Source organism: Manis pentadactyla, chromosome X (genome assembly GCF_030020395.1).
Source record: "Manis pentadactyla isolate mManPen7 chromosome X, mManPen7.hap1, whole genome shotgun sequence".
Taxonomy (NCBI): Eukaryota; Metazoa; Chordata; class Mammalia; order Pholidota; family Manidae; genus Manis; species Manis pentadactyla.
The window spans coordinates 10,921,198-10,945,885 of record NC_080038.1 but is presented as its reverse complement, the minus strand read 5'-3'; the positions used below and the strand labels follow the sequence as shown (position 1 = coordinate 10,945,885).

Below are 24,688 nucleotides of genomic sequence, written 5' to 3'. Positions count from 1 at the left end.
CTTGCTATTAATACAGACGGGAAGCATTACATACTACAATAAGGATATTTAAGAATGAGGAATCTACCATCAGATCAAGTTGTTAGTCTAAAAAAAAAAAGGTACTTGGAAAGTTCAAGAGCTTCTAGCACAGCTGTTTTTTTTCATGGAAAACAGGCATATGGGCTTCTGCTGATAATGTGAAGTTGGAATTTTTGAATCAAATAGTATTCGGGTGGTAAGTTTAAAAAGCATTAATAAAGTTCAAGCTGGACATTGGTCAGGATAATGAGCCAGTCAGTGGTTTAAGAACTGCCCTCCATCCCACACTGCCCATTGGCACAGGGTCGGTCACTGGCACCTCTGCCTCAGCACAAGCTGGTGCTGACCTCATTTTCCTCCATGATCTATTAAGACTGTACAGCTTTGACTACCACATATTTACCACGTGTTTATCTTGACTGTATTTAGGAAAGTATTGAAAAATTCTGAATTTAGTGACAATTATTGTGTTAGTGAATCAAGTAGATAATTACAGACAATCATTTTTTTGAGAGTATAAAAAGGCATTTAAAGTTGGGAACAAATCATTAAAATGTATTCTGGACCACATCTTTTCTTTTTATAGGCTACAGATTAAAGAACCCTCATTTTCAATAGACATCATTCAAATCCCAATCAAGAAATTTTTTGTATTTCATGACCTTCAGTATTTTGTGCTTAAGTCCTTCCAAATCTCAAGTTGCCGAATGCCACATACTTTGAAATTCAAGATACCCAGTAAGTCAATGGAAAAGGAGCTACTAAGAAAATAAAAAATTTATAAGGAAGCATGAGAGCATCTTTTTTTATGATCTGAAATCTAAGAACAGTACTTTGCCTTAAGCCTTTTAAGAACAGAAGGTTCTCTGACCATTTTTCTTTTTACCAAAATTGCCTTAACACTAAACATACTCAGTAGCAATGACCCTAATGTTCCTGACAATAACAAAAATAATTTATGTAAGAAACTGCAACACATTAAAAAGTGAACACCCTTATGGAAAACCTCCAGCTGAACATGTGGTAGGAGGGAGGAGGAAAACGAACTCTACCCTACAGTACATTAAAATGGAGAAAGTGAATTTTAAAGTAAAACTTCAGCTTTTACATGTAGAAAAATCCAACAGATTATTAAAGGGTCAGTTACCAAATTTAATGGCCATTAAATGCAGAAAAAAGCGTTTGGTTTAGTTAATAGGAATAGACAATTGAACCCAAAATTTACAGAATTGGAGATTAAAGTAACTGGGTGTTGTGAGAACGGCAAAATTTGATAAATTTTTTCTCATCTTTGTGGAAGGCAATGTGGAAATTCTTCAGCATTCATATACCTTGATGTAATTCATCCTAAGGAAATGATCAGAAAAGTGTGAAAGTATGTCAGGAAATCCACCACAGGATTATTTATAGCATAGGATTCTTTAATAGTGAAAAGTTAAAAATAACTTAAAACTCCAACAGTACGGATATGATTAAAATAAATTGATAGATCCACATTATACAGTGAGTAAAAACACAGGAACAAGGCTTAGAATATGACAATGTTTTGTGGGGAAAAACACATTCATTTGCAGCCACAATTGATCTTTGTAAAAAAAGTACACACCTATAAGAAGAAAAACAGCTAATGCACCACACTCCAGTGTCAACTGGTTATCTTTGAGGGTTAGGATTACAAGTAATTTTCATCTTATGTATACATTTTATGTTTTATCAGAGAGTTAAAGTAAGTAAGGTTCCAGACTACCCAGGGTTCTGCCAGACCTGTTTAACCCATTTGGGCCCAGAGCCCTTTACTCAATTATGCAGCAGCCACAGTAAGTAAGATACATATAATCATTTAAGAACAAAATAGGTTTATTTTGGATTTGGGACTATGAATGGTTCTGTCCCTACTACCTGACCTCCTCCCACCATGACTCCTGGACCTGGAGGAGCTCTGGCTCTGGCTGCCGTAACCCTGGCTGCGGTCCCTTTTCCTTCCTCTGCTTTGGGACCTGTGCCTTCTATGACTCTGTGACGTGTGTTTGTGGGATTTCGTCGTCCTGTGATTCCTCCTCCTTTTCCTCTCCAGTTCCCCGTTTCTTAGGTAACAATGGGCTGTACTGGGGCTCCTCCTCCGCCTTGGCCTGCTGGAGTATTCATCATGGCGGCCTGGCCTCTCTCTCTTTTCCGAGTTCTTCCCAAAGGAGGAGGCAGTCCGATCTGGAGACAGGTAGATGTCTCTATTAGCCTCCCAGAATTCATTGTTGGGGTTTCTGAACACATGAAGAAAGTTGCAGTGTTTTCCTCTTGGACATTGTTGTATTTCAAATAAACCTGTAATGGCACAGTGAGGGAACAGCATTTATTACTGGTACTTTATTCTTTTCAGAAGGTACATGCCTGAAGGTCAGGAATGACAGAACTATTTTCTCCTCTGAATTATTTAAAAGGGCTTACATAAATTAATGTCATGGTTTTGGTCCACAGAATTTCAAAAATGCTCAAGCATGCTAACAAATGGCACTGAGAAGTTTTAAATAACCAGACAATCCCATTCTCCTCCTGGATTATGGTGGGGAGTGCAACTGAACAGATAGTGACATTTTTTCTAGGGTTTCACCATCCCAATGATCGACGGCAGTGCAGTACCTCATTAACACTGAAGACCAGCCCTTGGAGTCCCTGTGGAGGGCATGGTGGTGGCCGGAGGGAACCACTGGCCAAGACAGCAAGCCTTTATAAGTTGAGGATTCTATATTTTCTTCACACTTTAAGAAATGATAAACACTGGCCTAATGCTTTAATAAATTTACCAACTGCTTTTAATAGGGAAGATTATTGTCAAAGGTGAAATCTATTTGAACTTCAGAGATCCTTCTGGTATTTTCAAACTTTTTTTAAAGCAGGAAACTCCCCAAATACGGAAAACAGTTAAAAGTGAAATACCTCCACACCACACACTTACACAAAAAGTCAAAATGGGTCTTTAATGTAAGAAATGAAACTTACTATAAAACTCTTTGAGGAAAACATACAACTAAAATCCTTGTGACCCTGGGCTGGGCAATGTCTTCTTAGATATGACACCAAAAGCACAAAGATAAACGGGATTTCATCAAAATTAAAAAATTTTGTGCTTCAAAGGACACCATCCATATGAAAAGACAACCCACACAATAGAGAAAATACTTATAAATCATAACCACAGGAAGGGACTTGTCTGTAGAATATATCAAGAACATTTACAACCCAATAATAAAAAGACAACTTAATTAAAAATGGGCAAAGTAGCTGAACAGACATCTCTCCAAAGAAGATATACAAAGGACCAATAATAGGACACAAAATCATGCTCAACATTGTTAGTTACTAGGGAAAGTAACAAAGTGTTATTTAGAAACAAACACATAAAACAGTCTCCTGCTTTGGGGGAGTCAGAGTCACACTCCGAAGCACCTCAATGAAATTACACTGGATTCCAGGACTGACAGAAGTCACTGCTTTTATGGAGAAAACAGTTCCATCTCTCAGCCCCCCAAACTTCAAACAAGGCATAATGGTTCTGCTTTTCCAAAGCAAGAAAGTCTGAGGGTTTTTTCCTTCAGTAAGTGGTTTTAGTGACAGCATCCATTCATACCAGGTTGCCAAAGATTTACTTTACAAATTAGAGTTTTAGGTACAAGGTTTTGAGGAGGTGAGTGCAAAGCAAAGGTTAAGGGAAGTGCTGCACCCTTCACCCCAACCCAGGCATGGACAGTTCCATTTTTGCCTCCTGGGTACCTCAACAGAAAGCATTTGCATTAAGCCCATCTCAGAGGAAAAATAACCAGGTCCTTCAAAAGTGCTGGCTGCTCAAGGGACTGACTCATTTCCTGATTCAGTGGCCGCTGTCCCATGAGTTAGTCTGACTGAATGTGCCCTTACCAGACCCCACAACTATAATCAATCTCCACTACTCAAAAGCATGTATTTCAAGTAAAGCAGGACATGTTATATAGGTAATGTTTTAAGTGGCAAAAATGACAGAAGACTCATTAGGGATAATAAAGGGGGAGAAACCCAGACAGTTCAAGCGAGACGAGCCAATGAATAGAAAACACCTCTGAAGCGGGGACAGCGAGAAGATGGCTTCCCACAGGCACAAGTTCTTAGGCTTCCTGAACTTTCAGAGCCCAGGCCTGAAGATGAGAAGAAGGGATTCCAGCTCTGATTCTATTCTGATACATCGGGACCTCAGTCTCATCCATAAAGTGACCTGCAAGGTCTGTTACAGATTGGAAATGTGATGTCCTTTATCTAAGGATCTGCACTCATCATCTACTGCATGAGGCAAGAACACTGTTTTTCCATAACAATGTCCCATTATATAACGGTGAACTGGGGTAAAAATCATCATGCTGTATTTTACCGCAAATTGCCATTTTCCATCGGGTCACTGGGCAGAATTCGCACTGAAGCTGCCGTCCTGCATACCATCGTCCATTAAACAGAGAAAAGGCTGCTTGGCATTCTTCTTCCCTTTAAACCACAAATAAAAGGATGCACTTTACAGTGACTCTCTACTATGAAGACTAGTCTTTTTGTTAATTAACGCTTTTATTAGTTTATTGTAGGACCCTCCCCCCCCCCACCAGTCCACTCACTACTTTTCTATTACGTAGGGAGTGCCCATTAGAGCATTCAAGCTCCTGAAGCTCAGAATTTATTCAGGAGCCCTTTTACTAACACTCTGAGAGGTTCTGATGCATGGAAATTGGCTTGAGTCACAGCTTCTTAAACCCCAAAAGACCGGACCATTAAAAATGCAGAAGTGTTTTCCATCATCAGAGTCTCATCTTTCTCAGCTAGGACTGCTGTTCTTATTACAATGGCTAATTTAACCCACTAGCCACAGCACAGCCCAGACAAACATCAAGACCAGCAGAAATGGTGCACTAACTGCTCTCTTTGTGGGCCGGACGCACACTGACATTACGTGGGCTTCAGCTTCTGACTCTTTTGATTTACACTCTTCCATTCTCTGCTAGGTATCCCTTTTCAGTTTGTAGTTTAATTAATAAAATTACATGAGCAAAAAAAAAACTCTATTGTAAAAGATTCAAAACTATGTAAGTACACAAAGAATGAAATACAAATGCATTATTTTAAAATCCCTTCTATATTTTGGTATCAGCTCTTAACATTTACTTTTTTAAAAATGCCATGCATGTGAAAGCTATATATTCAGTGGTGAAACCTCAGATGTCAACACAGTCCCAACACTAAATCAAAACATGAGGATGACTTGGTGAAGGGGGGAGCCTAGTAAACATAATGTTCCTCATGTAATTGTAGATTAATGATACCAAAAAAACCCAAAAAAAACCAAAAAAAAAACATGAGGATGTTTATGTTCAGAATACTCACAACTGATATTGAACATACACATTGCCCCTCAGGTGAGGTTCCAAGTTGCAGCTGACCTAAGGAGCAATGAAGAATTCTATCATCAAGAGAAATTAAGGAAAACAAACCCCAGTCATCAAATGCACTTTGTCCAGGCGAACATTGCCAAAAGTAGTTGTCGACTGAAGATGGCAAAGTCCAGAACCCCCTCCTCGCCCACTTCTGGCATACTTCAGCACACAGCAGCACTGTAGGCCCCAACGACTGAGCCCCGCTGACCAGCTTGGGTGTTTTTATAGATAGGAAGTGTCACATGTGCATAAAAATAAAGGGAACAGAAATCAACCCATATGTACACCTGGATGTAAACCCAGAGGTGAACACTTACATTTTCCATTTTTGACTGACAATGTTTAAATATGTAAAACTAATTAAAGACCCAGTTGAAGCCCTTCCAGTCTCTTCTCCCTCTTCCATCACAGTCCAAACACGCGCACACATACTCCTATCTACACAGACACACACACATATCCACCTCCACACACAGGCATCAACACACATCATATGTGGGCCATAAAATATGTTATGTATAGGCATATCCATTATGCATATACAGGTATACACATGTACACAAAATTTATATATATATTAACAATATATAGTACTTTTTGTACATTTTATAATTTTATATAAATAGTATTTATTCCACATTCTTTTTTCAAGATATAATCATGTAAACCTGACTCCTTTTTAACTACTCCATGCTGGATATATCAAATTATCCAATTCATTCATCCACTGCTCTCGTGATGGGCATCCAAGCTGCTTCCAGTGCTTGCATGTCCAGTGCTCGTGAACACGTCTCTGGGTGTAAGGGTCTCTCCAGTGTGCATGGCCAGAAAGTGTGTGCTGGTCTGTAGGCCACACGTGCCTTCAACTTCACTAGGTTCTGACTAACTGCTCTCTGAAGTGGTTTACTAATTCACACATCCTCGCCACATTAAAAGAATTTATAATTTTTTACCTGATAGGTGTGAATATTTCATTTTAATATGCACTGTTCTTATTACTAGTTAGGTTTTTGAATATCTGATCATTTGCCTTCAATGACAAATCTGTTTTTACATAATGATATAAAAAGGTCCTCAAGTATTCATACCAATGTTTCACTTTTATTTTCAAAATGACTAATTTTATAAACTTGTCCCTGAATCTTTCATTAGTGTACCCAAAAAGAGGCAGGGTCCATACTCACAGTTTATACCACCACCCTTTGCAGGAAGACTAGAAGGCCCCGGGAGGCCATGTCAGCTGCACCAGGGACCCTAGAATCTAGTGGTTCTCAAGTGGTTATTAACTTTCCATGATGAATTCAATGTTCTGGAAGCGTTCCTACTACACATTTACTAAACAGCTTTCCATTTATAACTGCCAATGTGATTAGCATGAGCTTGGCTGATAGAATTCTGAGTAAAAGAAAAGAAGTATGCCATAGTCAGTGGGGCAGCCTGTTGCAGGTAATGGTGGAATTTCCACTAACTAGTCTGCAGTTTTCAAAGCAGCTCTACCACTAACTTCACGGAAGCAGTATGATGTAGGGACCCCATCACACTGGATGTAGTTCAGTTCTCTTACTTTTGGGAGGAAGAGGCAGGCAGAGGTCAAGTGACAGGTTCAAGAGCACAAGGCTAGTTAGAGCCTGCTGGCTCCTCAGCGGCACCTCTACCACGGTACCCTGTCATGTGTGGCCGGGTGCACCCACTTCAGTGTGCACTGGTTGTGCTAAGGAGTGGTGCAGAGACCAGAAGACACATGCAACAGAAACAAAGGGGAAAGAGCAACTTTAAGCGAATTTTTAAGAATTTTGAAATGGGATAGAAGTATAGCCTTGCATTTCACGAGTGCTGCTGCTGAGCAGTGGCTCTGTCCTTGGCTATTCCAACTTTCCCATCATTTCCAACTAGCAGGAAAAAAAATCCACAATTTCACTCCTTTCTTTTTCCAAATTATAGGACATTTTCCCTACCCCAACATAACAAAGTCATTCTGGTTTGAATCTGATCAAATCACAAAGAGGCTTCACTGTCAGGATTCAATGACTAGGCCCCAGGAGCACCAGCAATTACCCCGAACTTTGCCTCAAGGAATGCTTGAGGCATTGGGTAGCTCCAGGACCATGCACCTTGGGTGGAAGCTGCAAGCAGGCCCCATCAACAAACACAATGACAAAGTGGGTGAGTGGAGTAACTGGAGTGGTGGGTGCCGCACTGCGAGGACCTCATGCAGAAGATCCACAGGCTGGAAAAGAGGTGGACCACAAGGGCCCTGATGCCATAGAAGATCCTTCCCAACCTAGATCCTAACATCTAGGAAATACGCTTGCACATATTTCTGACCTCATGCTACCACAGTGGCAAAGGAGGATGGTAGAAAGGGAGAGAGAAGGAAGGAACGTTTGGCGCTTGCCTGGGCCCTTGCCCTCCTGTCCCACTGGGAGCCTTCATAAGAAGAGAACCGGTTCCCCCTTCATGCACGCTGTGCATGCCCACCTTGAACTGGATCACTTTCCCCACGTTCCTGAACTCGGGGAGCACATCAGCATAGAAGTCCAGGAACTGCTGGTAGGTTTCCTCTTCACTGTACTCCAGGCTTGCATCAGGGTCGTAGTCGTCCCTTCTGCACTGCTCCATCCCAAACGTTGTAAACATGCTTTTAATAAGAAGTGTGGGACTTGAGGCTGGGAAATTGTGTTTACGTGAACACCTGCATATGAAAGAAAAACAAATTCAGTAGTCCATTTGTTAGAAACTACATATAAAAAGCTTGCTTTAAACTTTTAGATAAAGACTCAAGTAACTTTGTTTCGACTTAATTGTAAGACACTGAACTCCATCCAGATGTCAAATTTCAACACTTAACAAAACTGTTCTAAGACTGAGCAATATATGGACTCCCATTAAAATGTAAAGTTGGGAATTAATTCCAAGTTCATATGCCATTCAGCTGTCTTTTTGAGGAAGTTCACAAAGCCTTATACATGTGAAAGCAAAGAGAAAAAGAAAGCCCACTGGCATGAGAGACTGTGGTAACAGGCACAGAGTCATATGTGGGACGCAGGAGACAGTGAGAACAATACAACCCTGCTTCTATACAATCAATGCTTAGAGACTAGGATCATCTAAGAGTTTTGAGCTAATGGAACAGTCTAATCCCATATGTGTACAGCATTTCATAGTTTGGGTGGCACTTTTCTATTATTTCCTCTGATCCTTACAACCTATTAGGATAGTCAGAGCTAGTATTTTCCCCACTTTGCAAATGAAGGAAGCTGAGGCCTTCTTTGTGAGATGCACTGACCCCATCACACGGCTGGTAAGACAGGATCCAAGATATACAGTCTTGTGCCTATTCAATATATGGTATGATAAATGTAATTATATTTTTATTTAAGGAAGCAGGCTAACCATTATGAAGAACAATTTTCTTTTCATAGTTTAAATGGGACCAGGCTGTACCTGATTTTTTAAAAATTCATTTTTATGAGTTTACTTTCTTATTTACTTCCTTCTCCTAAAATAAAATAAGAAAAAATATAGTTCAAGGTTCCCTATCATGAAAATTTTCCCAATTAGTTTTCTAGTTAAAAAATTATTTGAGACAAAATTTTTAGGGAGGAAAAAAAACCAATCCCAGAACTTAGGAAGAAAAAAGCTTAAGAACCAGGCAAACATTGGAAAAAAACAATGGCCCTAAAATGATTAAATGTTTAACCACTGTACTAACCATCTCTGTGCCTGGTGAGGTAATGCATGCAGAATGCCCCACACACCATGCCCAGCTCAGAAATGTGCAATCAGAGTTCATTCATGTATAACTTTCTATTTTCCTAACTTTTCTATTTTGGACCCTCTTATTTAGTTAAAGACCTTATAACGAGGTCCGTCTTCCCAAGGATAGCTACTGACAGAACAAAGAGCGAGGATTCAACCTGTGTGGCAGTGTTAGCAGTGAATCAGAACTTTACGGGTGTGAAGCATATACAGAATTAAACAAAGAACCAACTTAATGAGGCTAAAATTCTGCTCACGGGATTATTACATCTGAATGAACTTGGCTCTAGGTCTCAGGGTGTCACATGAGTATTTATGAGTTTTAGAACAGAGCCAAAGTCCCCATCTAGAGAAAATCCCCACTTGGTGTGGAGACAGTCCGTGCAATCTGAGTATATTGAAGGCTAGGCCTACAACCCCTACTGAAAAGTCAGCTAAGACAAAATATCTGGGGAGGCAGTCTAAAGCTGTGGTACCAGTGCCTGTCAGTACTTCCAACTCAAGCCCGCACAGCTCCCAAAACAGAGGACTGTAACACCTCAACATTTTGATTCATTTAATTCTGACATGATAAAGTAGAATTAGTTACCTATCTCCAAATCTACAAGCTCCTGTTTTACTGTAGAATGGACAATTGGCTCGATCTTTCTCCATTATGAAGTCCGTGGGTGGTTCTGGGTTTTGCCATGTGGTACCATTTTCCAACTGTTGAAAATAACCATGACTTTACTGGTGGTGTAACAATCCATGAAGAATTCAATGTTTAAAAGGTATTCAAATATTTTGGCCTAAAATAAAAATGGATTCACTTAGGAATATACACATTCAGGTTGTAACAAGCAATCAAGACTTTCCAAACAACTGTCTTGAAACACAAATTGTATCTCCCTCTTGGCTCCCAGTCACTGTCCATTATTGGGCATCCCTCTGGCTACCAGGAGCAGTCACCAAGGTCTCTCTCCTGGGAATCCATTCTGAAATGGGTTAAAGGACTTGTTCAGGAAGCACTCTAACATGCCCACTTGGCAGCAAATTAAACTGTCTGTTTTGGGGTAACAGCGTGTGAGGTTGCTTATATACACTTTGAGAACTATAACAAGTATGCTCCACAGGAGTAACTCAATATAACTTGCTTTTGTTCAATAAACTTCTGTTGTTGCTGTTTAAGTCACAGAGCCCCAAATGTGATTCTGTTACTCAAATGTGACCTGAATAGCTTACCACAAAATTGACATGACTGAAGAACTGTTTTTAAAGAAGTGTTCGCTGGTCTCAAATTCTTAATGAAAGGTTTTGAAAATACCTCATTTTCAGCCTGCTCCAACATCTTCTGCACAGCTTCCTACAAATGATGCAAACACAGGACTAATGAAAACCTGGAAGTCAGGTAAGTCACATCTGGTTTTCTCTGGTTAAGAATCTCAAGTGTAACAAGTGAAAAAAAACAACAACAAATCCACACATACAAAAGACTTTAGGTTCTAATTTGCTGTCTATACAGCACACATCTCCTGAAAAGTGTTCAAAGGATATAGAGCCGAGAATTTTTATTCAAATAGGACATTTAATAGCTTGCATTACAAAACATAATCTTATAATAGTTTCAGCAACAGTAGTATTTAGTACTTTTGAGCAAAGATATCACATTCTAGCTGTGAAGATGAGGTGAATATAAAATGCAATGCTAGCTGAAACATCATACTCATGCAACAGAAGCTAAATTATGACATGAACAGTGTAATTAGGATTGATGAAGAATCTCAAAATTCTCAGTAAGACAGTGGAAGTCCTGCAATACGCCAGGAAATTTTGACCTCATTGTCATTTAAACAAATTTTAAATTATGTTGGACAGACTTTCTTCCCTAGACCCTTAAAGCATTACCTAAAAGACTCGTCTGTCTAGCTGCTTACTTAAGAACTCTACCTGATCACAGAAGGGTGCTTGGTAACTCAGTGTGCCCCCAACGGAACTCCAGCTCTTCCCTGCCCCCACCCACCTAGACGCCCCGTATCTGTCACTGGTGCTGCCATCTGCCAAACTGTTCAGACTAAAAACCTGAAAGTGGGACTTGAATTCCCCTCCCCATCCATTCGATCTATTAGCTACAGTCCTGTGGTAGCAACATACCCCAAATCTGCGTACTTATCTTTATTAAGCACTCCACTCATCCGAAGTACAATCATATCCTATCCACAACAGCAGCTTCTACCAGGTCACTCCACTCCACTACTGCCTCCTTGGTCAGCACTCCCCAACACCTGCCTCCATTCTTCACACAAAAGTTAGAATGAACTGTTAAAGGTAAATATATAGTAGATGAAGTCATTTCCAGCTTAAAAAGCCTTCAATGACTTCCCATTACACTTCACATAAAACCCAAACTCCTCCTTCCTTCCTTCCTACCTACGCAGGAGGCTGGGATGCTCTGGCCCTGCCACCCTTCCTGGATTCCTCCCCAGTCCTTGCTGCGCTCTCCTCTGGTCTTTAGGATTCAGGCACACTGACCTTCTTCCAGCTCCAAGCTCAGGCCCCTCCCCTCTCCCTGGACCCCTCCTTCCGAGATCTTCCCTTCAGGTGGCAGCTCAAACAGGGCTCCTGGGGAAGTCTTCCTTGGGCAGGCAATCTAAAGCAGCACTCCCTACCCCCATCACTCCACCACAGGCTCACTGCTTGCTTGCTTCCCAGCACTGATCCTATAGTACTTAACATGAGCTTCTCTGCACACTTTGCACCTGGCTCCCGCATCTACAAAACTAACTCAGGGAGAGCAGAGACTGTCTTTTCTGCAGCTCTTATCTCTGTTCACTAGAAAAGTAGCTAGCACACAGCAGAAACAGATTGCACAGCCCTTTACATATGCTTAGAATCTACTTCATTTTACCTGTTCCTGTCTCACTAGACTTCCTTGAAACAAAAGCCTTGGGTTTTTAAAGAAGCCTTAGCTTTTGTCTGATGCGAGAAAGACCTCACTTGAAGAACATTCCACTGTTAAAACGGGCATGGATGACTCACTATAAAAAATGATAAGCTCCAAACAATTTTCCTGCCCCCTAAAAACCTAGTGTGGTCTTGCCTCATCTGGAAAGCAGCACTCAAGTAAGGGTGTTTAAAATTTGCTCAGAAATTAACTGATGGCTTGAGACACAAAATACAAAGGTCACAGAGGCTGTTTCTACCCCGTAATAACTAAGATGTCAACAAATCACTTTTCCCCATTATAAAGTAATTACCCAATTTTATGCTAGTCTAACTTAGCAATATTATAGAAAACATCCTAATGAATCAGTCAAGGAAAGATGAGCTGCGATATCTTTGAAATAAATACACTGTTAAAGAACAGCAGCAAAATATACCAAAGCAATCTTTAAAAGATCCTGCAAGACGTATGCCGTATAGATTCCTTTTTTAATGGGCAACTGTGTATTAGCTACAATTACCTTTATAGCCCAAACTGGAAAGGAAGATTTAATAACAAAAAATATTTTCTAATTCCTCAATATTTGAGTTCCTGATTTTCTTCAATCAATTCTTTATGACATGTCATAAGCAGTTAAGTGTCTCATGAACTAAAATGTGGAAACTATACAAAATAATATTCTCTAAGTAAGTCAACCAATATACAACAGAAGCTCAGAAAAACACCATTTGCTCTAGAGTGGTATATAGTATAAAGCAGGGACCAGCTGCCTGTTTTTGTAAGTAAAATGAGTCATTTACCTATCTTCTATGGCTGCTTCCATTAGCACACTGGCAGAGTTGGATGTTTGCAACAGAGACCATACAGATCAAACAGCCTACAGTATTTACCGTCTAGCCTTTACAAAAAAGGTTTTGCCTGGTATAAAGTTTAAGATAGGTAGAGTTGAAGAAAAGCCTTAAGTATCTGCCACAGCACAGATGCAAAGAAGAACACTGTTAAGGACACTATAGTGTATCTATATGAAAAACATGACTCTTTCTAAACAAAAAAAGATGCCCAAACCCTGATATGCCTATAGCTTACTCCCCAGCCCCTGCACACACCACAACTGCTCACTGAGCATACGCAGGGCATTTATCCCTGCAATGAGAATCACCTGTCTTTCCTTCTTCTCCTGTAGCTTCTGCTCCTCCTCTTCTCTCTCTTTTCTCTGCTGTTCTTCCCATTCTTCCTTTAACTTTCTCTTTACAGGGCATAGAAAAAAAGAGAAGGCAATTTTTTTCACTCACTTTTGAAAAACATTTAGGATGTAGAGCAAGTAAATGAAAAAGGTTAACAACATCAGTAAAATGGATGATACCCGTTTTTAAGTTCAAGATATGTAACTCTTAATCAGAGTTGTTTTGATTGACTAACTCATTACCTGGTTATCTGATTAATACTATACCTCTTGTTCTTCCTGCCGCTTTCTAGCTGTGTCTTCCATTTCTTTCTTTATTCTGAATTCTTCTTGTGCCTTCTGCTCCCGAAGCAACCACTCCTCATGCAATTTTTGCCTATCAGTGTCATGATGTAATCAAATAAATGGGCATTAATGTACACATACATACACACACACACATATTTGATAGCAAAATGACATGTTTGGGAATAACTAAACTATCATGAAGGATAATTCCTAGAAAGAGGACCGGAAGATATGAGTAGCCATCTTGGAAAAGCACATTTCAGCAAATATCTTCCTTGAGGGTTATGGCTTAAAATCACCACTTCTACATTTCATAGCTGTGACATCTTTAAATAAAACAATGACACTACAAGTTTCCCTCTAGGTTGACCATAGTGATGTTTAGGTGCCAATAAAATGAGTAACAAGTTTCAAAGTGACATCTAGCTTTTCACATTCAGAAAGTACTACCCCTCCTAGTCTCTGCATTTTTAAAGTGGCAATTACGGGACTTTGGCACTATGAAAAACTGCCATAAACTTTTGGACTGCTACTCCATAAAGTTGAGATCCCTGTAGTTTGCCCCAAGTACCTAAACTGCTGAAAGAAGGAAAATAAAACTATGTCATGATCATGTCTTTAAAATAAAGCTACAGACATTAAGATGATGAGATATAAAAATAAATGGCAGGTGTCTATTTTTAAAAATGACCAATTTTAAAGAGTAATATTATCTTAAAATGGCAAGTGTCTTAGACATCTCATATCACAAGTTTCTAATTTAAAGATGGATTAATGTCAGAAATTTATTAGCAAATTGAGTGTTGAAAATCTAGATTGCATTTTCCCACTAAATTTGTAAAAGAGAACTGAAACATCAGAAAATTGTTCTCTAGTATTTTAGCAACATTAGGAGTTAACTAAGGTTTTATGTCGAGCTTGAGGACCTAACCACAATGTCAAACACTTGAAGGGAAAATATATCCCATTTCCAACCATGATTCCAGGAACACATCTTTTAGCCATGATAAGAGCTTTGCATATTGCATGTTAATGTTCCTGTGCATGTTACAGGGTATATGTAGGTGTTTCAGTGTGCATAACTCTGATTTATGAATCTTCTGAGAATCCTATTAATTGTATATAAACTGAACCAAAGTGCATATAAATCTAAGACCTCAAAAAAGGAAAATGTAACAAACTTTAAAATTAAATAAGTTGAACATACTACTGAGAACTGTCGAACTCTAGGCACATAACTTTATCAATCTCCTACACTAAGATGACTTGACCAAACTCTAGCATGGCTTCTGTGTCCCTAAGTGACCCCAGACCTCCCCAACACACACATCAAAATGCCTGAGAGAGCTCAATACTGCCAGGAAAGTGGACTACTTACTCTAGCCAACACCTGATGATAGGCCCCTGTCTTCCCTTAGGAAATTAACTACAAAAGGCTCATGATTGTGAACATGTGTCTCTTACAATTCAGAAGCAACTCTCAATGAGCTGAGCCATTCCTTGGAAAGGTAATCATTAGGAAGAATGATTCTCCCCAGTCTCTGTGGGAGGTTAGAACCCTAACTTCCCTAACTGCCAGTAACAAACACAGCAGACCTAGTCACATTTACACTCGTCAACCCTTTGTACTTTTTCACTTTTCTGATTCTACTGAGCCTCTGCAGTCCCCCTTCCTTGTTCTCCTTTTAAAGGTCCAGATTGCCTCTGCACAAATTGCAATGGAGCTGAGCTCTTTCCTCTACAGTCAGGAATAATGAAATAAAATCCATTCTCACCACTTTAATGTCTGGCTTTATTTATCTTTGATGCTATACATCTGCTTTAAAGCCATGAGAATCTCCACATAATTAATTTTCCTGCTTTTCAACAATACAGTATTATGCAACTCATAAAGGAATAAACAAAAATCAAAGGAACACAAAGATACATATATGTGATTTAAAAGAAGCATCTCAAATAAATGGGCAAACAAAAAATTACTTCCCTATTTCATACTATTATATCATCTTCATAACAGAAGTCTATAATAAGCACAGCCAGTTATTTCAGCACCTCCTGTCTGACAACACTATGTTAACTTCAGTTAAACTCAATTCTATGAGGTAGGTACCATGATTTTATCTTCATATTTAAGACAAGAAAATTGAAGCTTACATAAAGCAACTTGAACACGGCAAGTAAGTAGCAGGATCAGCACTAGAACACAGATCTGGCTGAATCTCACTCCATGTTCTCAATCACTATGACATGTCTTTAGCATTTGGCTGATTCCACCTATTTATGTGCTTAGGTAGACAACAGGAATTAAGTACAACAAGCAACATTTCCAGCTAACACACTAAACATCTAGAGAGCCTATGAACTTTTTATCTAATTTTCAAACATTATTTTTATTGTGGCAAAATATACATACCATAAAATTTCTAATTTTAACCATTTTAAATGTACAGTTGAATAGCATTAAGACATTCACATTATTCTGTACCACTTAAAAAAAAAACCACAAAAAATATACTAAGAAAAAAATAGAATATTTTCATCATCTTGGATGGGGGGCTCTTTTTAAGTCAATGAGGCCAGATATCATGATGAAAGCCGATGACATGAAAATCAAACGGTGGTAAGCAATGCCATAAGCTAACATAGGACTGATGGCAAATGAGAAAAATATGCATCACACATATGACAGATAAAGGATTAATATCCTTAATCAAGTAATAATACTGCTTACACAACTTAGAAAATATATCCCAAAGGGGAAAGGTACAAGATTTAAGAAATCGTAAATAATAAAATAAAACAACTTTTCCCTATGGGAGTTTTAAAAATTGATGCCTTGTGTGAGTGAAGGCACGGGGAGATGGGCACCTTGATTCACTGTTGGAAGGGCTGCAAACTGGCATGTCCCTTCTATACAGCCATCTACATTTTACATGTACTAATCCTTTAATCTCAGCAATTTCATTTCTAGGCATTTTCCTAAGGAAATAATAGGACAATTACCAAGGATATATAAGAATGGATGCTCACTGTAGCTTTTCATATAATAGTAAAAAACTTGAATGTAAATTAATAAGAAAAAATAGGCTAGTAATAGTAAATTAATAATTGTAAGTGAATGTCACTTAATAGTAAATGAACTGAACGTCCATCAATAGAGAAATATAAATTATAAACAAAGAATAAATAATGCTACATCCATACAATGGATACTATGTTGCCATTGAAATGGTTGAATTAGGTCTCTTAATCAACAAATACACGTATTTCAGCAAAAAAATATATATATACCCGAAAATGAACTAAGATACGATATGAAAGAGAACTTCCAACATCAGCACTCTCGGGAAGACTCATGCCAGAAGATGATCATCAAAAAACCCCAACAAAGATCCACGCACTGCTACAGCTGTAGATGCACTCATCCCACCAGCTCCTGGACTTGCCATGGGAATGAAGGAGATATCTAAGCTGGCCTGTGCATACAGTAAAACAACAAATTTGACTGGATCTATACTGTTGGAACTCAACCAAGAATTAGAAGAAGTGCAAATTGTAGCACTCCAAAATCTTACAACTACAGACTATTTACTGTTAAAAGAACATAAGGGATGTGAACATTCCCCAGGAATGGGTTGTTTTAATTTGTCTGATTTCTCTCAGACTGTTCAAGTTCAGTTGGACAATATCCACCATATCATAGATAAGTTTTCACAAATGCCTAAGGTGCCTAACTGGTTTTCTTGGTTTCACTGGAGATGGCTGGTAATTACAGATATGCTTTGGTTATGTAACTATACTCCTATTATGTTAATGTGTGTGCGCAATTTAAGTAGTAGCTTAAAACCTATACATGCTGAAGTTACTCTACAAGAAGATATGGCAAAGAAATAATCAATCTTCCCATGTTTTCTTCCGCCTGCTACTTCTATAGCTTTTCTTCTTCCTTCCTAATTACAACCCTTAAATAGAATTCATGCCTCATATCAAATTTACCGAGTATCATAATTCTTCCAAGTGGTAAAGATACCTCAAGACAAATGCTGGGCATAGAAGCTACAGGGCATAAATATGCAAATAAATAAAAAGCTAACCATTTCAAACAATAAGGCTTCTCTCTCACTTACCAACTTTACATTTCCCTGTATGGCCCCGGAAGATGACTTAGCCAGAGACGGGTAAGATTCCTCAAGGGAGGAACAACCTAAGACAGGCACAGTCGCAGGGGGGCCATCAGGTGAGAAATTGGGGATTAACAGAGGTGAGGCTTAGAACCTCACCCCCCCCGTTCTGAGAGAAATCTTCTGCATACGTGGATGTTTTATTGCCCTTGTCTAGCTTGGATTAACACATAGTCTACAGGCACACACCTGATCATCTACATTTGCTCTCTTACAACACTAAACTATGTTTTCTACCTTTATCTTGTATCTACCTACCACTTCAGCATTTGATTAAAAATAATAATAATAAAGAGAGAAATGTGGTATCCACATATAAATCAAGTATAAAAACCAAATGAGTATTCGTATTTGAATTGACTGTTTATAGTTCATAATGCATGAGCAAAACCGAAAGTTTCTGTGATGACTGCCCTTGTACTGTTCACTATGTAACTTATTCATTACGTAAGAATTTGTTCTCCATGTAAGAACTTGTTTGTTATGCCTCAGAAGATTGGAGACTGACGAAAATTAGGCTTGGGGTGGATTAATGATTGTGCATTGAGCATTGACTCCCCTATACAGAATTTTATTGTCGTTAACAACCATTTGATCAATATGAGAGATGCCCTCACAAAAAAAAAAAAAAAAAAAGGACAGACTTCCAATGGTAAAATAAATAAGTAACCGGGATGTAATGTATAGCATAAGGAATATAGTCAAGATATTGTAACAGCTTGGTATGGTGATAGCTGGAACCTAGAATTATGTATATAAATGTTTTATCACTGTGTTGTACACTTGAAACTAATGTAATGTAATACTGTGCGTCAACTACCCTTCAATAAAAAAATAATTATCTAAAAAAAAAAAAAAAATATATATATATATATATATATATATATATAATACGTATAAATATCATCCCATCATAGAAATACACATGTATAGTATACCTCTACTTTCTTAACAGTGGCTTTCTTCGAGTGTGCTGAGTTCACTGAAGCCCTTTCACATTTTACACTTAATTATTTGGACTTTTTCTTTTTGTTTCTCAAAAATATTTACAAATTAGCAATAACAGTGAAAAATACTTCCATTTTTAAAAAGGGTGACATCATCTTGTTTTAGACCATCAGATAGAAATTTAAATAGTTTATCCAGGGTATTTTATGATATTTTGTCCAAAGAGCTCACACACCTCAACAAACAAAAAGCAAATAACCACTTAAAAAATGGGCAGAGGAGCTGAACAGACACTTCTCCAAAAAAGAAATTCAGATGGCCAACAGGCACATGAAAAGATGCTCCACATCGCTAAGTATCAGAGAAATGCAAATTAAAACTACAATGAGGTATCACCTCACACCAGTAAGGATGGCTGCCATCCAAAAGACAAACAACAACAAATGTTGGAGAGGCTGTGGAGAAAGGGGAACCCTCCTACACTGCTGGTGGGAATGTAAGTTAGTTCAACCATTGTGGAAAGCAGTATGGAGGTTCCTCAAAAAACTCAAAATAGAAATACCATTTGACTCAGAAATTTCACTCCTAGGAATTTACTCTAAGAATGCAGAAGCCCAGTTTGAAAAAGACAGATGCACCCCTATGTTTATCGCAGCACTATTTACAATAGTCTAGAAATGGAAAAAAACCTAAGTGTCCATCAGTAGATGAACAGATAAAGAAGATGTGGTACATATACACAATGGAATATTATTCAGCCATAAGAAGAAAAGAAATCCTACCATTTGCAACAACATGGATGGAGCTAGAGGGTATTATGCTCAGTGAAATAAGCCAGGCGGAGAAAGACAAGTACCAAATGATTTCACACATCTGTGGACTATAAGAACAAAGCAAAAACTGAAGGAAAAAAACAGCAGCAGACTCACAGAACCAAAGAATGGACTAACAGTTACCAAAGGGAAAGGGACTGGGGAGGATGGTGGGAAGGGAGGGATAAGGGGGAAAAAGCGGTATTATGATCAGCACACATAATATAGCGGGGGGAGGGAACACAGCAAAAGCAGTATATACAGAGAAGACAAGTAATGATTCTATAGCATCTTACTACGCTGACGGACCATGACTATAATGGGGTATGTGGGGGGGGACTTGATAATAGAGGGAGTCAAGTAACCATAATGTTGTTCAAGTAACTACACATTAACCATACCAAAATAAATAAATAAATAAATAAAACATTATCGCTATACATACTCAAATATTTACAGATGAATAAATAAGAACTATTTTGCACAATATTTTACAAAGAAGACCCACACCAGTTTGTAAAGACTTATAGTATTCAAATAAAATAACTGGGTTCATAAGAAGTGTTTCAGTCAGTGCTGACCTCTCCATCTCCAACAGCTTCTCTTCTTCTAGTTGTTGTTCAATAAAAGCATCATCATCCTCTTCTTCCTTCTGTGAGAGTCCTGAGGGAATTTAAATGCTTTGTTAAACTATCTGAGCATTAGAAAACCTTGGTCAATAATTCAGGGAAAAAAAAGATAAAATCTTTAATCTTTATAATTATGGTACAAACCTGTCTTTAAAACTTTCTAATAATAAGGGCTACAGCCACCCCAACCTGCTTTAATCTAAGCATCAAGAACAATAACGAGGGGAGGAGCCAAGATGGCGGCGTGAGTAGAGCATTGGAAATCTCCTCCCAAAACCATACATATTTTTGAAAATACAACAAATACAACTATTCTTAAAAGAGAGACCAGAAGATACAGAACAACAGGCAGACTACATCCACACCCACGAGAACCCAGTGCCTCGAGAAGAGGGTAAGATACAAGCTGTGGCCTGGCAGAAATCGAGCGCCCCTCACCCCAGCTCCCGGCGGGAGGAGAGGAGTTGGAGCGGGGAAGGAGAGGGAGCCCAGGACTCCTAACACCCAGCCCTAGCCATCTGCACCGGAGTGCAGACACACAGTGCGTGGGGTGTTGGATACTAGGGAAACGGGACAGTAAGACCTGTGAGCAGGTCCCTGCAGCCGGTGCCCCTGGGATAAAAGAAAAGCAAGTGCTCTTTGGAAGTCTTAAAGGGGAAAGGGCCTCACAGCTGGACAGAAGTGTCCCAGTGCACTGAGCCTAGCAGCTGGGAATCACAGAGAACTCTGGGTGCCCTAATCCCCTGGGCATCAGGGCAGCTCGGAGGTCCCTCATGGCGATAAACAGTCTCCGACTCTTTCCCCCTCTGGCGCAGCCCCGCCACAGTGGAGCAGGGGCCTGAGGCCAGCCACGCCCACAGCAGCCAGGCAGAGCTGCACAGCGGCTGGGCAAGAATCAGAGACCCCATATGCAAGCAGCTGCCCAGCACAAGCCGCTAGGGGTCGCCATTCTTCCAGGAGAGGAAGGCCACAAACTAGCAAGAAGGGACGTTCTCCCAGCTGACACACATGCCAACTCCCCACAACGACCTCTATTGCCATGAAAAGGCAGAAAAATTTGATCCAGACCAGAATCACACAGACATCATCCCCTGAGAGGGAACCAGGGGAGACAGACCTAACCAATCTTCCTGAAAAAGAATTCAAAATAAAGGTCATAACCATGCTGATGGAGCTGCAGAGAAAAATGCAAGAGCTAACTGACAAAGTAGGGAGGGAGACTACAGAAATAAAACAATCTCTGGAAGGACTTAAAAGCAGAATGGACAAGATGCAAGGGGCCATTAATGGAATAGAAACCAGAGGACAGGAACGCATAGAAGCTGACGCAGAGAGACATAAAAGGATCTCCAGGATTGAAACAATATTAAGAGAACTGTGTGACCAATCCAAAAGGAACAATATCCGCATTATAGGGGTATCAGAAGAAGAAGAAGAGAGAAAAAGGGATAGAAAGTGTATTTGAAGAAATAATTGCTGAAAACGTCTCCAAACTGAGTGAGGAAATAGATGCTCAGACCACGGAAGCACACAGAATTCCCAAAAGAGGGGACCCAAGCAGGACAACACCAAGACACATAATAATTAAAATGGCAAAGATCAAGGACAAGGACAGAGTTTTAAAGGCAGCTAGAGATACGAAAAAGGTCACCTACAAAGGAAAACCCATCAGGCTATCATCAGACTTCTCAACAGAAACCTTACAGGCCAGAAGAGAATGGCATGATATATTTAATGCAATGAAACAGAAGGGCCTTGAACCAAGAATACTGTATCCAGCACGATTATCATTTAAATATGAGGGAGGGATTAAACAATTCCCAGACAAGCAAAAGTTGAGGTAATTTGCCTCCCGCAAACCACCTCTACAGGGTATTTTCGTTTCTTTTATTTATTAATATTATTTTTTTATTTTGTTATAATTAATCTACAATTACATGCAGAACATTATGTTCCTTGACTCCCCTTTCAACAAGTCCCCTGCAACAATCCCCATTACAGTCACTGTCTATCAGCGTAGTAAGATGCTGTAGAATCACTACTTGTCTCCTCAGTGTTGTACAGCCCTCCCCATGCCCCACCCCCCAAATTATACTGCCAATCTTAATGCCGCCTTTCTTTTTCCTGCCCTTATCCCTCCCTTCCCACCCATCCTCCCCAGTCCCTTTCCCTTTGGTAACTGTTAGTCCATTCTTGGGTTCTGTGATTCTGCTGCCGTTTTGTTCCTTCAGTTTTTCTTTGTTCTTATACTCCACAGATATGTGAAATCATTTGGTACTTGTCTTTCTCCACCTGACTTATTTCACTGAGCATAATACCCTCTAGCTCCATCCATGTTGTTGCAAATGGTAGGATTTCTTTTCTTCTTATAGCTGAATAATATTCCATTGTGTATATCTATCACATCTTATTTATCTATTCATCTACTGATGGACACTTAGGTTGATTCCATTTCTTGGCTATTGTAAATAGTGCTGTGATAAACATAGGGGTGCATCTGTCTTTTTCAAACTGGGCTGCTACATTCTTAGGGTGAATTCCTGGGTCAAATGGTATTTCTATTTTGAGCTTTTTGAGGAACCTCCATATTCCTTTCCACAATGGTTGAACTAATGTACATTCCCACCAGCGGTGTAGGAGGATTCCCCTTTCTCCACAACCTCGCCAACATTTGTTGTTCTTTCTCTTTTGGATGGTGGTGATCCTTACTGGTGTGAGGTGATATCTCATTGTGACTTTAATTTGCATTTCTCTGATGACTAGGGATGTGGAGAATCTTTTCATGTGTCTGTTGGACATCTGAATTTCTTCTTTGGAGAACTGTGTGTTCAGCTCCTCTGCCCATTTTTTAATTGGATTATTTGCTGTTTGTTTGTTGAGGTGCATGAGCTCTTTATATATTTTGGATGTCAACCCTTTATCGGATTTGTCATTTATGAATATCTTATCCCATACTGATGGGTACCTTTTTGTTCTATTGATGGTGTCCTTTGCTGTACAGAAGCTTTTCAGGTTGATACAGACCCAAGTGTTCATTTTTCCTTTTGTTTCCCTTATCCGGGGCGATATGTTCATGAAGTATGTTCATGAAGAAGTCGCTCATGTTTATGTCCAAGAGATTTTTGCCTATGTTTTTTCTAAGAGTTTTATGGTTTAATGACTTACTTACATTCAGGTCTTTGATCCATTTTGAATTTACTTTTGTGTATGGGGTTAGACAGTGATCCAGTTTCATTCTCTTACATGTAGCTGTCCAGTTTTGCCAGCACCATCTGTTGAAGAGACTGTTATTTCCCCATTGTAAGTTCATGGCTCCTTTATTGTATATTAATTGACCATATATGTTTGGGTTAATGTCTGGAGACTCTATTCTGTTCCACTGGTCTGTGGCTCCGTTCTTGTGCCAGTACCAAATTATCTTGATTACTGTGGCTTTGTAGTAGAACTTGAAGTTGGGGAGCAAGATGCCCCCCACTTTATTCTTCATTCTAAGGATTGCTTTGGCTATTTGGGGTCTTTGGTGGTTCTATATGAATTTTTGAACTATTTGTTCCAGGTCGTTGAAGAATGCTGTTGGTAAATTGATAGGGATTGCATTGAATCTCTATATTGCTTTGGGCAGTATGGCCATCAGGACGATATTAATTCTTCCTACCAAGAGCATGGGATGAGTTTAAATTTGTTGGTGTCCTCTTTAATTTCTCTTAAGAGTGTCTTATAGTTTTCAGGGTATAGGTCTTTCACTTCCTTGGTTAGGTTTATTCCTAGGTATTTTATTCTTTTTGATGCAATTGTGAATGGAATTGTTTTCCTGATTTCTCTTTCTATTAGTTCATTGTTAGTGTATAGGAAAGCCACAGATTTCTGTGTTAATTTTCTATCCTGCAACTTGCTGAATTCCGACATTAGTTCTAGTAGTTTTGGAGTGGAGTCTTTAGGGTTTTTTATGTACAGTATCATGTCATCTGCAAATAGTGACAGTTTGAGTTCTTCTTTACCAATCTGGATTCCTTGTATTTCTTTGTTTTGTCTAATTGCCATGGCTAGGACCTCCAGTACTATGTTAAATAACAGTGGGGAGAGTGGGCATCCCTGTCTTGTTCCCGATCTCAGAGGAAAAGCTTTCAGCTTCTCGCTGTTCAGTATGATGTTGGCTGTGGGTTTATTATATATGGCCTTTATTATGTTGAGGTACTTGCCCTCTATGCCCATTTTGCTGAGAGTTTTAATCATGAATGGATGTTGAATTTTGTCAAATGCTTTTTCAGCATCTATGGAGATGACCATGTTTTTTGTGCTTCTTTTTTTATGTGGTGGATGATGTTGATGGATTTTCGGATGTTGTACCATCCTTGCATCCCTGGGATGAATCCCACTTAGTCATGGTGTATGATCCTTATGATATATTTTTGAATTCGGTTTGCTAATATTTTATTGAGTATTTTTACATCTACATTCATCAGGGATATTGGTCTGTAATTTTCTTTTTTGGTGGGGTCTTTGCCT

At 39.2% G+C, this 24,688-nt stretch overlaps 1 protein-coding gene across 4 annotated transcripts in view; it reads right to left on the bottom strand.

The window, feature by feature from the left end:
• Positions 1-1,421: 1,421 nt before the first annotated feature.
• Positions 1,422-24,688, bottom strand: part of ZRSR2 (zinc finger CCCH-type, RNA binding motif and serine/arginine rich 2) — a 33,956-nt gene continuing 10,689 nt past the window's right edge. For 2 of the 4 annotated variants that reach the window (XM_036912916.2, XM_036912918.2), the window contains exons 3-11: positions 20,135-20,216; positions 13,592-13,700; positions 13,301-13,387; positions 10,525-10,563; positions 9,811-9,926; positions 7,941-8,154; positions 5,413-5,468; positions 4,415-4,524; positions 1,422-2,340 (exon numbers count right to left, since the gene is read on the bottom strand). In XM_036912916.2, the coding sequence (XP_036768811.1) occupies positions 1,862-2,340; positions 4,415-4,524; positions 5,413-5,468; positions 7,941-8,154; positions 9,811-9,926; positions 10,525-10,563; positions 13,301-13,387; positions 13,592-13,700; positions 20,135-20,216 (1,292 nt within the window). In that variant the 3' untranslated portion in view covers positions 1,422-1,861. Of the gene's footprint in view, positions 2,341-4,414; positions 4,525-5,412; positions 5,469-7,940; positions 8,155-9,810; positions 9,927-10,524; positions 10,564-13,300; positions 13,388-13,591; positions 13,701-15,766; positions 16,875-19,523; positions 19,615-20,134; positions 20,217-24,688 lie in introns of those variants that run through there. The other 2 variants (XM_057495816.1, XM_036912919.2) reach the window with 2 other exon arrangements.